The sequence below is a fragment of the Leuciscus leuciscus genome (assembly GCF_965113295.1).
Source record: "Leuciscus leuciscus genome assembly, chromosome: 3".
NCBI lineage: Eukaryota > Metazoa > Chordata > Actinopteri > Cypriniformes > Leuciscidae > Leuciscus > Leuciscus leuciscus.
In genome coordinates, this window is record NC_138727.1 from 51,378,370 (window position 1) to 51,392,751 (window position 14,382).

The 14,382-nt window shown below is 41.7% G+C and overlaps 1 protein-coding gene across 1 annotated transcript in view; it reads left to right on the forward strand.

Annotated features, from left to right (window-relative positions):
• The first annotated feature begins 1,254 nt into the window (after positions 1-1,254).
• The window catches only part of LOC309493655 (uncharacterized protein), a 48,934-nt gene continuing 35,806 nt past the window's right edge, over positions 1,255-14,382 (forward strand). Inside the window, exons 1-8 of the mRNA XM_082162841.1 lie at positions 1,255-1,315; positions 2,043-2,722; positions 6,316-6,357; positions 8,937-8,993; positions 9,346-9,732; positions 9,815-9,871; positions 10,666-11,049; positions 11,264-11,386. Of these exons, the coding sequence (XP_082018967.1) occupies positions 2,650-2,722; positions 6,316-6,357; positions 8,937-8,993; positions 9,346-9,732; positions 9,815-9,871; positions 10,666-11,049; positions 11,264-11,386 (1,123 nt within the window). The 5' untranslated portion in view covers positions 1,255-1,315; positions 2,043-2,649. The remainder of the gene's footprint in view (positions 1,316-2,042; positions 2,723-6,315; positions 6,358-8,936; positions 8,994-9,345; positions 9,733-9,814; positions 9,872-10,665; positions 11,050-11,263; positions 11,387-14,382) is intronic.

The following is a 14,382-nucleotide window of genomic DNA, read 5'->3' on the forward strand; positions in this document are numbered from 1 at the left end:
GTATTGGTTATGTTTTGACATAATCATCATTTGACCTGAGTCACAAAACTCATTTAGAAAGTCAGGTTTACCTTGTTGATTACAGCAGCTTGTGATTCTACAGTATACTATTTTCAGCATTTTCAATATAATCTAAAATATTTCTTAAAAGTTGTTTTATTTGGACACACAGACATCAAGAATCAGCCTGTGATTCTCAACAATGGTGACAATAATAAAGCATATTGCAGTCCATTCTGGGTGCCACCAATCAAAACTCATTCATGGCTCCCATCATGCATTGCGGTATGAATAAATTATGATCTGAATTGTCTTAGTAATTTCCTTTTCCTAATTGAATATTATTTTTGTCACCATTGTTGAGATTCATACACTGATTCTTGATGTCTGTGTGTGCCTTAAAGAAAGTTATTTTTTTATTATTTTTTATTATCAAAACATGTTTTAAGAAACTATTTGGATTATATTGAAAAATCTGGATATTATTCTGTAGAATCACTGTGATGCTATAATGACCAATATACATATAAGTCAGAGATTAGGCTCTAAATGAGATCAGTGATTCAGGTCAAATGTAGTGGTGGGCAGATCGAGGCTTCGTGAAACAATGAAACAGTTGAAGCAAATGTGCCATATTGTGTCGAGGCTTCGAAACAATCCGACACCCGTCGCAACGGTGACACCTAGTGGTCACTTGCAGGTGTTGATCTGAAACAACCTTGACGAGCCATTACATTTAAAAAAAAAAATAAATTATTATTGTATTTTTCTAATATGTGAAACTTGTAACCTGTAGGCTCCTCACTGTGCATAATGTTATTTTGGTCATGAAAAATTTATATTAATAAAAGAAATCAAGCCACAGCTAGGTGCAGAGGATGGTAGCATTCCCCCTGTACCTAGGCCTGCTATGTCAGTCTATGTTATGTTATGTAATCTGATTCATGTAATTTATACTTCATATATGCCATCAGTTTAGGATTTGTTACTAATTGCTGTTTTCATTTTCATTCAGAGTCACAAATGTCAACATCAGGCCCATCATCATCATCATCATCATCATCATCATCATCATCTTGTGTTGTTGTTGTTTTTTGCCTCTTTATGATGTCTCGCTTATATTAGTCCTAATTTGTAAGTCGCTTTGGATAAAGGCGTCTGCTAAATGACTAAATGTAAAAATGTAAATGTAAATCATCAACAACACCAGTAGAAACACAGGACAGTTTATGGGAACTTTTTGATAATTGTGTCCACTTTTTTATAGATTTTTATTCAAAAATATTAATTTCTCTGCTGTGGAAGGACTTAGGGTGTACTCACACTAGGCACGGTTGCCATGAACCGGGCCCGAGTACGATTGTCCCCACTCCCCACTCCCCACTCCCCACTCCCCACTCCCCACTCGCCACTCCCCACTCCCCAATCGCCACTCCCCCTCTGGCCTGCACTCACATAGGGTTTCAGCATTCGTGCCGGAGCACGCTTACGTCATTATGGTGCGACGGTTTCGGGATAAACAGGAAGAGCGGCGCTCTCACTGAACACAATGGAGTCCATCGCTCTGTTTACTTTGTGGATAATTTTGAGTCGTTTGGTCCACGGTGGTCCACAGCCCTCTCACAGCCTGTTGTTAAACAGATCTATCGCCTTTGTGGCACGAAAATTTTCACGTTTTTTATGCGTTTTGTCCAGCTGTTCTTGTATGCTCTCATCTGCCCAAATTTCCAACAAGCATTGCACCTCTGCCGTAGACCAAAGCGACCCTTTCCCCGCCATGTTGGTTTTGGAGCGTCGCAAAACCGTGACGTCACGCGTCCTGTTCCGTGCTCCAGCACGGTTAGCGCTCACACTGCATGTGAACCGCGCCCGAGTCCAACTGAACCGTGCTCTGGCCCACCTCTTCCAAGCGGGCCAGGGCCGGCTAATCGAGCCGCGCCCGGGCACGGTTCGGAGCACTCACACTAGTCAAACGAACCGCGCTTTGGTGGTCAAACGCACTCGGGCACGGTTCAAACTGGCTAGTGTGAGTACACCCTTAGCCTACTTCTTTTTTTACAGATAATTTCTCCAGCCTTTGAAAAATCCTCTCACAAGGGACACTTGTTGCTGGCATGCAAAGATATTTTTTAGCAAGGACATACAAATGAGGAAAGATTACTGCTCTCTCTTTCCAGTAAGTTAGGGGATCATGAGTTCTGGGCAAAAACGCATCGTTGAGGTATGTTTTCACTTCCACTGTGGCATCAGCTGTAGCATTGTGTATCATCTGGGTTTCACGGACACAGTTATCAAAAAGTTCCCATAAACTGTCCTGTGTTTCTACTGGTGTTGATGTAGATGATGATGATGATGATGGGCCTGATGTTGACATTTGTGACTCTGAATGAAAATGAAAACAGCAATTAGTAACAAATCCTAAACTGATGGCATATATGAAGTATAAATTACATGTATCAGATTACATAACATAACATAGACTGACATAGCAGGCCTAGGTACAGGGGGAATGCTACCATCCTCTGCACCCTGCAAAATGGCAGGATGAGTGCTCCTCAAATGGCGCATCATGGATGATGTATTTGTGGCAGGATTAGTTAAGTGAGTGACAGTCCTGGCATCCTATCAGGAAAGAGTACGGGCTATTTAATGCTGGTTGGCTGTACTCTGAGATGCGTCACGTCTTGTCCTCCCCCTCCTGCGTCATCCACTAGCGCCTCAGGTATGTGCTGGTAGCGAGTGGTTTAAATCGTGTGTTTAGAACGCTACTGATATGTGTTATCTCTTCAAATTGTAGTGTTTCATTTAAGCACTTTTCCGACGGTGCATTTCATCAGCTTAGAATAGGTGTCTGCCCACCCTTCAGGTGTGTAAACTGTCCCTGTATTGAGTGGCGGTTATGATGGCGTGCAGTATACTGAGTCGCTATATCACTGTTAATGCGTTGCTTCCTGTACCCCAGTTAATCGGTGGTTGTGATGATCGCGGTAAACAGTAGCCTGTGGGGATTATATGTGGGGTGATGTCGTCTTTTGGTAAGTGTCATGTAAGATGTCTGGAAGATTGTAGTGGAAAGAAAGGCACTAACATCTCGCTGCTTCTCTTTAAGGCGTTCGTGAGGCGCGGGTCCTCCCTTTCGTCCTCGGGACTATTTTGCTGGTTCCCTGCACAATCTCCCTCTCGTTCTTCCGTGTTCCTATGAACTTGAGTCCACCCGGATAACCACGGTGCTTGCGCTGCCCTCCGTGTCGCGCTGATCGCGCCGGCGGGAATTCATAAGGGCACAGGATTTGTACCGTCTACTTCCTTTCCTTTTTTAGTGTGATAGAAAAGTTATGATCAATAATAATTTACTGTTATTTGTACGAGAACCTGTGTGTGCGCGCGCGAGTGTGTGTATGTGTGTATGTGTGTGTGCTGCACCAGCTCTATCTGCTGTTATTCTTTTCCGTGTCTTTAGTTCAGCTGTGTGTATTTTGTTTAGATTTTGTTTCTGTTATTTACTTGTGTGTCGTTGCTGACCTTGATTATTATATTTTCTTTTGGCTATTTATTTTTGGCTTTTACCAAACTCAGCTGTTTATCTTGTTTTCTCCCAGGAACTGAGGTGGCCAGGCGGGAGGACCTTCGAGTGCATTGTGGTGGTGGTAGTGTTGCAGTGGGTGACACTTTTGGAGTGCTTGTGTGTATGATCCAAGTGCACGGTGTGTGTGTGAGTAGAATTACGCTTTTGGAAAAGCCATTAAGTGGTCCTTCCGCCGGTAGACTCAGCCTGGTTGTTTTGTTTTACTTTTTGTTTGACTGAAACTCCTCCTACCCTCGTGGGTAGAGGACTATGTTGGTGTGTGCCATTCATATTGCCCCCCTGTGAGCACTTGTTTTTGTGCTTTGACATTTGTGCATTGAGTGCTGAGCGCCTTTGTTTTAAGAAAAGATACTGTTTTTAACTATTTTTGTATGTCAATAAAAGACCTTTTTGTAATTTAGTTGTACTCTTGTCTCTAACCTCCCTGACACACACGAACCTGTGGGACCTAATGCTAATTGCTGGGTTATTTAGATATTCCCTGATTTATTCAGGGTGGTGTAGTCGACAATTATCACCATAAGCAAAGTAACTTATTGAAATCCTATACCGCTTCATGCCACATATTGTTGCAGTAGGCTAGCTGCTGATCACAATACATAGGCTACATCTCACTTTATTTGGGGTTTCCAAATGGAAATGCTCCCCCACCACCTGTGGAGCCTCCCTTTTTATTTATCTATCTATTAATCTATCTGTCTATATATTTATATATATCTGTCTATATATATATATATATATATATATATATATATATATATATATATCTATGCATCTATTAATGTGTCACTATATGTATACTGTCTGTCTCTAGCCTATCAGTCAATGTGTACATTTAAATGTAAGCCTAAATATAACTAAACAAATCACACTATAAATGTCACTATATCACCAAAAATCTGCTATCTGAAAATCAAACTCCTCTCACAAAAACCCACGAGGTCATTATGCGTTGACTTTTATACAGATGTGCGATTGTGTGGTCTGTTCCCGACCCTGTCAATCAAACGCTGATTTGCACCTGTCGAAACACTTGGGAAACACTCCGAAGCTTCATTTAGCCATAGTCACGTGACATGGGTGTTTTGAACCACGCTTCAGATCAGTGTTTCGAAACATCTGCGCTTCGGGATCTCGAAAAGCTTCGGAACGTCAGTTTCGCGTCAGCCATCCCTAGTCAAATTATGATTATGTTAAAATATAACCAACACCACCTGTTCACATTTTCTCTCTGTTCATCTGGCTGTTATAACTCAGATACAGCAGCCAAACAAAATCTAAAGTTAAACATTGAAAGGTCAACTGCCCAACTAAATCAAACACTGATCTCCATAATGGTAACAAAAATTGTGATTTTTCTCCTTCAGTGATTCTGCTTGTTAACATCAGGTGTCTTCAATAATGCTCAATCATCACTCAATCAATCACTTAAAGGGTAACTAAACCCTAAACCAACTTTTTTTAGTTAATGATCTGTAAGAATGGGGCTTTATTAGTGCTGTTCATTGATTCAAGTAGTTTTTTTGACATTTGTGTTTAAAGTGTTTTAATTTTACAAAATATGGTGTAAAAACGTCTGAGTGCTGCCCTCTTCAGGTTGAACAGTGGCTACTGCAGTTGAATTTTCCTATTGGAAGTTGTGGTACCCTCTGACGTCAGAGGGTACCAGCTAACCACGCCCTTGCCTGCAGAGAGATACGTCACAGATGCACGCCCCCTCTCCACTGGGCTCTGCCTACTTTTCCAGCATTTTTCAAATATTGCCAGTGGGTGGAGTCAGGCTCTGACCAGGGGTTTAGTTACCCTTTAATTAGCTAATTAACTTTAACACTCTTGAGTGTTAATTTAACACTCATATTTGAACACTTTAAGGGCGTTTTTCCACTGGGTTCGTTTGCTGCGGTCCGAACCCGAGTGCGCTAGTTCCCGGCGCCCCCCGCAGCGTTGGTCTGGTTTCACACTCAATTAGTTGTATCGAACCCAGGTGCGTTTGCAGTGATCTTACGTCATCGCAAACGCACACGGAAAACGCATGGAGAATACAACTCGACTGAGCATAGCTGTAATTTGTCTGTTTTTTTGGTGCTATTATGCACAACATAGTGAGAGACAACTACGTTTATATTCATTACATGGTGTAATTCAGCACATATCCAGGGGACGCCGTGTTTCTGCTGCTCGCAGAAGATTTTTCACTGATGCGACAGTGATACGCATGCGCGGGATACTATACTTCCTGAACAAGCGCGCACCCGAGTCCGTGTTGCTTGCACATTAACGCGAACCGCGCCACGGTTCGGGAGCAACCGAGCTCAGACCACCTCCTCCAGGTAGTCTCGGGTTCGGTACTCTAGTGCGCACCCGGGTCCGATGACAGCGTTCACATTAGCGATTTTTCATGCGAACCGTGCCCCGGTCCGCACTAAACTGCCAGTGTGAAAGCGCCCTAACACTCTTGAGTCTGGAGCCAAATAAACTCCCAGGAGAGTTTTTGCTGTGCAGCTGATTTCACTAATTAGTTCTCTTTCTTGCTGAATTAACAAATCCAGGTGATTGGAACAAGATACTGAGGAGGACTTTTACTTTCTGAACCTGGACTTTCCACCTCTGAACTACGGTCATCTGCAGTCAGATGATGAATGTAGTTTTCTCAAACTCTAAATTGCAGTACAGTCCAACACATTTTCAAGTGTTTTTTCTTATATATTTTCCTTATTATTTCATGACAGGTTTTAAAAGAGGACTAACTAGCATCTTTGTTATGCTGTTGTGTAAGTATGACTTGTTTTTTAGTTTTCCATAACATGTCAAAATGAATATTCTACATATATATGACGCTGTTTGGGTTACATGTTTGTTGGAGCATCTGAAATTGTTTGGTCTTCAGATATTAGTTTTTTAGGCCAGCTGACAGTTATTTCATTGTGCCCTTTGAAAGTGAAATGTGAAGGCCAATATGATAACCCATATTACCATTTAAAGCCATTTTTGCTGTGGTGCCCAGGGAGCGATTGAGGGTTCGGTGCCTTACTCAAGGGCACCTCAGTCATTTCCTGCTGTATTGAGATCGAACCCACAACCTTCGAGTTATCAGTCTTGTAAGGACCACCCATTGGCCCAATGATGGAATCCAACGGCCTAGCGAAGGAATAATGCGTGTATGTCTTTTCAGCGCTCCAGTGAAGTTCACTTAATTTATTGGAATTTAGTTTCAATATTAGTTTAGCTCTACGCTTAATCTGACTCCAATTTCAAATGATAATCAAATTTAGATCGTGTTTCTGATTAGAAAATAGTCATAAATATAGATAGATTTACGATGACGTCACATTTCTCATGCAACTCCTTACGGCGCCATCTTGTGTGTCAAGTGGGTCAAGCGTTTGTGTTACGGAGCATGATAATATGCTGAATCGGCATTATTCTGAACATGAAAATCATACGATTGTTCTCCGTTTGGCTGGAGTTAATGTTCAGTGCTGCTCTTGTGAACATTTAGAGGTTTTGTGCTCTGGAGATGTGACACTTTATCGAATAATTTCCAAGATGGGCTAGCTAAATGCACTAGCTCTCATCGGCTGTCAAATCGCTGTACCCAGGCGGCTGCTATCGACACAGCCCTTGAGAGGTGTTGGCTGGGCAGAAGCACACTCTGACGATTGTCCACCTTCATCACTTTCTCTGTGGCCACATCAGCTGGTCGAGACAGAGGCAGAGGCTACACCTGGAGCACATCGCTCCGTGCCTCTGCTCTCCATCTCTCTCCTACACTAAATTAGTTCGTAGCGTTGTGTTGTTGTTTTTTTACCCAGATGGTGTTGTCTTGACACTGAGTCTAAATGTACCGTATAATAAGGGCTGTGCAGATATCAGCCGCCTGGCTACAGCGATGTGAACCGTCAATGCAGGGCTCCAGACTAACTTTTCCACGAGGGAGAGAGAGCAAGACAGCGCTTAGTTTGGAGACGGTGAAGTCTTGTTTACATTTTCGCCTGGCTCCGAAGAGAGAGGGAGTGCGCGCGCGCGACCGGCTCTCTCTCTCTGCTCGTTCTTTCAGTTAAACATGCGGCCAGTTCATCTACATTACTCACCGATCAAATAAGACTTTGGCGGGACAAAAATTCACTTTGGCGGGCGCTAAAACAAGTTCAATGCAGGAGAATTCAGTAGTACATGACCATGCACTCACACAAATGCGACCACATAAAATTTTAACTCGCACATTCTCATCATATCTTGCCTTGCAAACATGGTCTAATGTGTCCCTGTAAATAACCTTCACATGTCCTAGGTTTGGAGGAATTTGTCATCGTTATCTCAACACAAAAGAGTCAAAAATACTTTATATTAACTGGCTTTCTATTAATGCAGGACAGTGAATGAGCCGTGTCTCCTAGTAGCTTACTGACAGGTTTGACACACAACATGGCGGCGCGCCGCAGAGGATAATGGGTAATTCGAGAAACGGAAACCCATCTATTGATTATGAATTAATTTAGATCTTTGATTATTCTGAGCATCTCATCATTTTGAATATTCGTTCATTACGGACCTAGTGTCACTTTGAGACGTCACGTCGCCAATGTGCGCTCACGATCACAAACTAGCCAGTCCTGAAATAGTCTGAGGGTGCAGTGCAACTATTTTACCCTATGCAGCCGCTCACTGCTGATCCATAAGTGTAATTTTTTGTAATAGTTGCAGCGTACAACATGCTAAGTCAGGGAATAGTCAGAAATCAGAAGGTCTTCCTAAGATGTGCCCCATGGTCCATTCAAAGTGCTTTCAGTTGGATCTATCCTGGACAAATATTTGCGGAAACACCAGACTGCACTTTTAATCTACTAAAATGAATGATTTCTGAAACTTCAGAATAAATCAAGATGTAACATTTATTTGTCAGGTAAAATTGTATCATGCCAATTACACAAGTAAATGCTTAAAAGCCAATTCAGAAATAATAAATACATGACATAATTTACTCAAAGATGACTCTAAAAGTAAGTAATGCTTTCCTGACAGAGACACACAGTGGTGTGCCAGTGCGGAAAAAAGGAAAAAACAATATATTCACAAGATACACCATATGTGATATATAGACATTCTTAATGAACTTTCAGTGACTTGAGGAGGGAGAGGGGGGATGAGTTGAAGTCAAACAAGGGGACAAGGAGATAAGTTTGGGCAGGGCAAGGTCCTGTGCTCTGTCTTTGCTTTCTGCTGCCCAGGGTTCATTGTATTGCTTTATTGCAGGGTGCATTTTGTCTTAGCAGGAAAATCAGTCCTTACAGTCTGACTCCCTAAACATTAGGCCACGACTGTCCCGTTGATTTGTATTATTATTTTTCAGATGTCTTGACACTAAATTTGGCCTTTACAACTATCACACCAGAAAAGACTACAATTGGTAATGTATTGTGCTTTGAATTGAGCTGTTGCCTTTTTCCTGCATATGCATGTCATTAGCTTTGCATCCCTTCATGAGAAGTAAAGTTGGATCCGTATTAGAGTATAAATCTTGTGAAATCAAAATGTTTCTGGTGATTCTAGTAATATTGCCTATATGAAGGATACTGTACGAGAACTGCTTCTAATGTTAATTTGTACTGTATTACTCAAGCTTGGCAATACTGCCTCCCATTTACAGTGTAATATTTTGCTAATAATAACAAGGTATATAAATGCTCAGCTGCACTTCTGGATAGATTTTTCTAACTTGTTTATAAACATGTACATTTCTTAAAATATTTCCATTACAGCTAATCTGTCAGACCCCTGCTACAACCACACTGTGCTGGATGAACCATGGAGAGCCATAAATTATACAGATTTCATCAATTCATACTACGTGTGTGACACCAATGTCTCCTGGAGCGGCTGGTATCGTCTTTTCATTGATGGCCTGAGTGCTCAGATCCCAGACACGTGTGTTGAAGTTGATAGTTGTAGCACTGATGTCCCACTCTGGATACTTGGTGGACACCCAACAGTTGAGGATGGAATCGTCACTCGAGATGTCTGCGGTTACTACGACAATTACTGCTGCTATTATGGGTCATATCCCATTAAAGTCAAAGCCTGTCCAGACAATTATTATGTCTATGAGCTGGTTGCACCAACTGTGGACTGTTCAGGATACTGTGCAGGTAATTATATTCACATGAGCTCTTTCTACACATTCATGATATGTGTATCTGTTCATTAATCACTATTCATCCAAACTTTCAGACGTTAGCAGCATTAACACCAGCTCTACAACTGTCTTACCAGTGACCATCTCAACTGGTAATGTAACACACTGTGTCTCTTGACTTATTTTCTGGCATGATGAATGTGATGATCTGTACCATGACATATGTGTGAGTTACTGGGCTTGTGTCAGTAGGTGAAGATGTTAGAAATGCAGTTAAGAAACTTCTTCCTTTGCAAACCACCATCTCTGGCTGCACATAAAGACCATGTGAAATGATCATTTTAAAATAAGTAAATGTAGGACAGGTATTAAACATACTGACATCCACTTGGGTGACTATGTTTTATTTGTACAGAAACTGCATTTGCAATGGCTGATATACCAAAGAGACATTTATTATTTACCCCAGGATGTATCATGCAGTTTAAGCCTAGCATTACAGCTTTGTGTTATTTGTGGCATTGTTTTCTTCTCCTGAGATCTTCAGAGATTTAATGTGGTCTTTTATCTTCAGTTGATTTCATCTCCGGAAGTCAGTTGTAGTTCTTTTGTTTCTCTTTTCTTCAGTGATTCTGCTTGTTATCAACAGGTGTCTTCAATAATCCAACAATCATCACTCAGTTAATTATTTAATTATCTAATTAACTCTCAGTGTTACTTTTAACACCCTGCTGGTGGTTCCCATATGAACACCGAGCGGTGTTAATTTAACACCGGGGAATTTACTGTGAAGAAGGTCTTTTATTAGACCAGCAAGAAAAAAACGAAGCAATGCAATAAAACACAATGACAGTTTTTGAATTTTTGTGTGAACTCATCTTCATTTAATAGTCCACTGTGTATGTCCCAGTGTATATAATAAAAAAATAAAAAAATGTCATTACAGCTAATCTCTCTGTTGACCCCTGCTACAACTACACTGAGCTGGACGAACCATGGAGAGCCAACAGCAGTCAGACACCAAACTCCTACAAGTGTGACACGTCTGTCTCCTGGAGCGGCTGGTATCGTCTCTTCATTAACGGCCTGAGCGCTCGCATCCCGAACACATGTGTTGAGAAGCATCACTGTGGCACTGAAGTCCCACTGTGGATACGTGGTGGACACCCAACAGTAACAGATGGAGTCGTCACTCGAGATGTCTGCGGTCACTGGGACAATTACTGCTGCTATTACGGGTCTTTTTCCATTAAAGTCAAAGCCTGTCCAGACAATTATTATGTCTATGAGCTGGTCAGTCCAACTAAATGTGATTCAGCATATTGTGCAGGTAATTATAAATGCATGAGCCCTTTTTATTGTTTGTTTGTTAATTCATTGGTAACATCAGCAGTCACACCAGAGACAGCCTCAGCTGGTAATGTAGTCTGATGTTTCACTTCCTTTCAAAAGATGCTCTGTTATAATTAGTGCTTTCACAAAGAACACAGTAATTCAGTATCTGAGTCTGATTTATCACCTGTTTCAATCTGTTATTGTTTCAGTTCCTTTACAGCCAGTCACTTACACAACATTTACCAGTTCTACATCTACAACTTCTACCAGTTCTACATCTACAACCGCTACCAGTTCTACATCTACAGCATCTACCAGTTCTACTTCTACAGGTGAGTGTGACTCTATAAGTAGTATTATGATTCACCAACTGTCAAAATGATTGATGACCGTGAAATTGATTGACCTCTTGACCTTGTCCCATCCCCTGCCCTTGGGTTGACCTTGACCTCACATGACAGTGTCGCCTTTGACCTTGTATCCTCCGGGGGTGGAAATGACCTATGACCGTTGACTAATTGGTTGATGTGTATGCCCTTGTGAGTATAAGGTATCTATTGATTAAGGTTTGAACTTTGTCCCAGTTATAAAGTCATGAAGGGTTATTTTTGTGAGCTCTGACATCCGGTTGTGTCACATGCCATTCCATTACATTGTGGGGGTTTCCCGAGCACCGGGTTATATAAATAGGGTGTGCTGAGTGAAGAGATGATGGAGAGTCTGACTATGACTCAGAGAAAACCATATGGGCATGTCCGTTTGACAAAGTTTCTCCATGAAACGAAGGGTGAGTTTCTGATGAGTAGTAACCGTTTATTCGGGTACAAATTTCATAAGCCATCTCGAGTTGTTACACTCTACACAGCTGACAGCGCCGGTGAATTTCTACCGGGAGAAGACCCCTGCCTGGTATTTCCTGATAAAGACTGGTCTTTATTTTACAAGCATGTCTGGAAGGATCTGAATGACAGTGGTGAAGAACCTTTGTACATTGCGGAGTGGGACGGGGTAGCACCGAATGTCCGGTACCACGTGGTCGGTGACCACTCTAAAAAGAAGCGGGAGGAATGCGTCTACATATTCTGCTGCAAAGACAAGACAAAACTCTGTAAACGATCAGGGGCAGTACTACGTAATGAACATCATGATCTGTATGAGATGCAATTTTTGTTCAAGTGGTGCAATATGGGTCTGCTGAGTAGCATTTTTTTTCAACCATAAACAAAATGTTCAAGTGGTGTGACATGCAAGACGGATACAACAAGATTAAAGTGCAACTGTTCCACCCTGAGAGATGCGCACGCAGCAGTACATGCTCTCTCCCATCCCCGCCCATTTACTACAGTCATTATAAAGCTCAGCGGTCAGACCCTCCCACGTTTCATTTATAAGCCATGGCTGAAGACACTGATTCAGAACACGCACATGTGTGCAGCTGCGGCATCTCTTTCGTCAACATTCTTGACCCTCCTGACGACAACGCAACCGATCATATTCTGACTGCCACCCCAGAAACATCAGACCTCCACAAAGAATGGCTGGATAAATTAGGCACCGACCTTGGATCTCGCAACCTGTCTTTCCTGTCTGATGTGTGTACCGGCAGCGAATCTGCTGCTAAACCCGGTTCCGACGCTACAGACGGTTGCTTCACCGACATTGGATTCAAAATCATAAAAGCCACAACTGTGCTGCTGCTGCAAAATCTCATCGGGGACAAGCTGAAGGAGGACTGCGAGGGTTGTGCGATAAACCATCCTAGCCAACTACAACATTCATGCCTGTTTGACCCACCCTTATACTTCTTCGACATCTACTTTGAGCTGGCACGCAAACTCTTTAAACCCAATCTTCATTCCATCATCGCAATTGTCCTAAACCGGTGCGGTTTAAAATCACGACCTCAGCGGATTCAAGGAACAGTCGGTACTATTCTGCATGAATTAAGAGAGGAACCATTCATCACTGCTAAGCTAGAAAAAAATCAGGGTGAAACTTCTGGACAAAACCTGCAAGGAAATAGTCTACAACGTCGTCGATCTCTGGCAAGTCCTCTCAATTGTGAATGGCGAGTGATCAAGACCCCACCAGCACGGGTGCCGCCTGTAGCCGAAAGAGCTTCATGGAATTCATATTTAAAGGACATTACAGACGACAGCTGATTGTATTGACGCGTAATATCATCGAGAACGCAGGCGAATCGGATGATGAATGTGCGGATGATGATGATGAAAACAAGCGTGTAACAAATCTCAAGAAATACATGATGTTTATAAGAAGACTGCCTAATTCATGGTCTGATGTATCAAACATTTGTGTTAATGGCATTGAACCACCGTGTGTGATGATAAAAGATGTTCTGGATATGATGCGTGATTGTAGCGATGAGTTTGCAATCACCGACGTGCTCTGTATGTGTACGTACTGTATGTATCAGACGTATGTCTGTTATTGCTTTCAAAACATGCTGACAATGACGATAACGACATCGATAGAATTATCTAAATGTTTGCCAATTACATCCTAGACCATAATGTGATGGGGTGCAGAAATGGTCTTTTCTGGTTAGACTATCAGTAATGTTATTAGTATGACCTTTTTTACTAACCACGTAATACCATTAGGCCTATATCAAATTCAGTTAGAGTATGATGTTGTAACGGGATTCCACTGGAGGCAAGTTATAAAGAACCCAAGTGCAGTTTATTACAAATAATAAAAAAACATAAAACAAAAACATGGCATGGCATGAAAGCAAAAACCAAGGCATGAACATGAACATGAACTTACACAACAGCAGAACTACAGGAAACAATACAATACTTGACCAATACACATGGCAAACAAGAGGGCTTAAATACACAGACTCATGACAAGACAAGGGAAACCTGTGAACAATGAACAGACGATTAACCAATGACAAGACACATGGCAGGATCACATGACAAACAGGGAATCACATGACAAGACACAGGAACATGACAATGACATGAAACGTGACCAAGACAAGACCAAATCGTGAGAGTATGGTGTATCATGTATTAATTTTACTGTCTGTAACGTCATTGTGTAATTTTTTAATAAAAGATTAATTCAATCCATTTGTAAGCATTATTCGTTTGCAGAGGTTGAAACGACAGCATGTCAGAGCTCATGAAAAAGGCTTATTAAACACTGTCCAATCCCGGATCTTTTGGGGGTAAAAAAACGATTAAACGACGCCGTCTTAAAAGATAGTGGCGTCCGTCTAAGCGATAAACAAGTTTCAGAATGGTTGGTTGGAGAGGATGCTTACACATTACATAAAACAGCTCCTATAAAATACAAA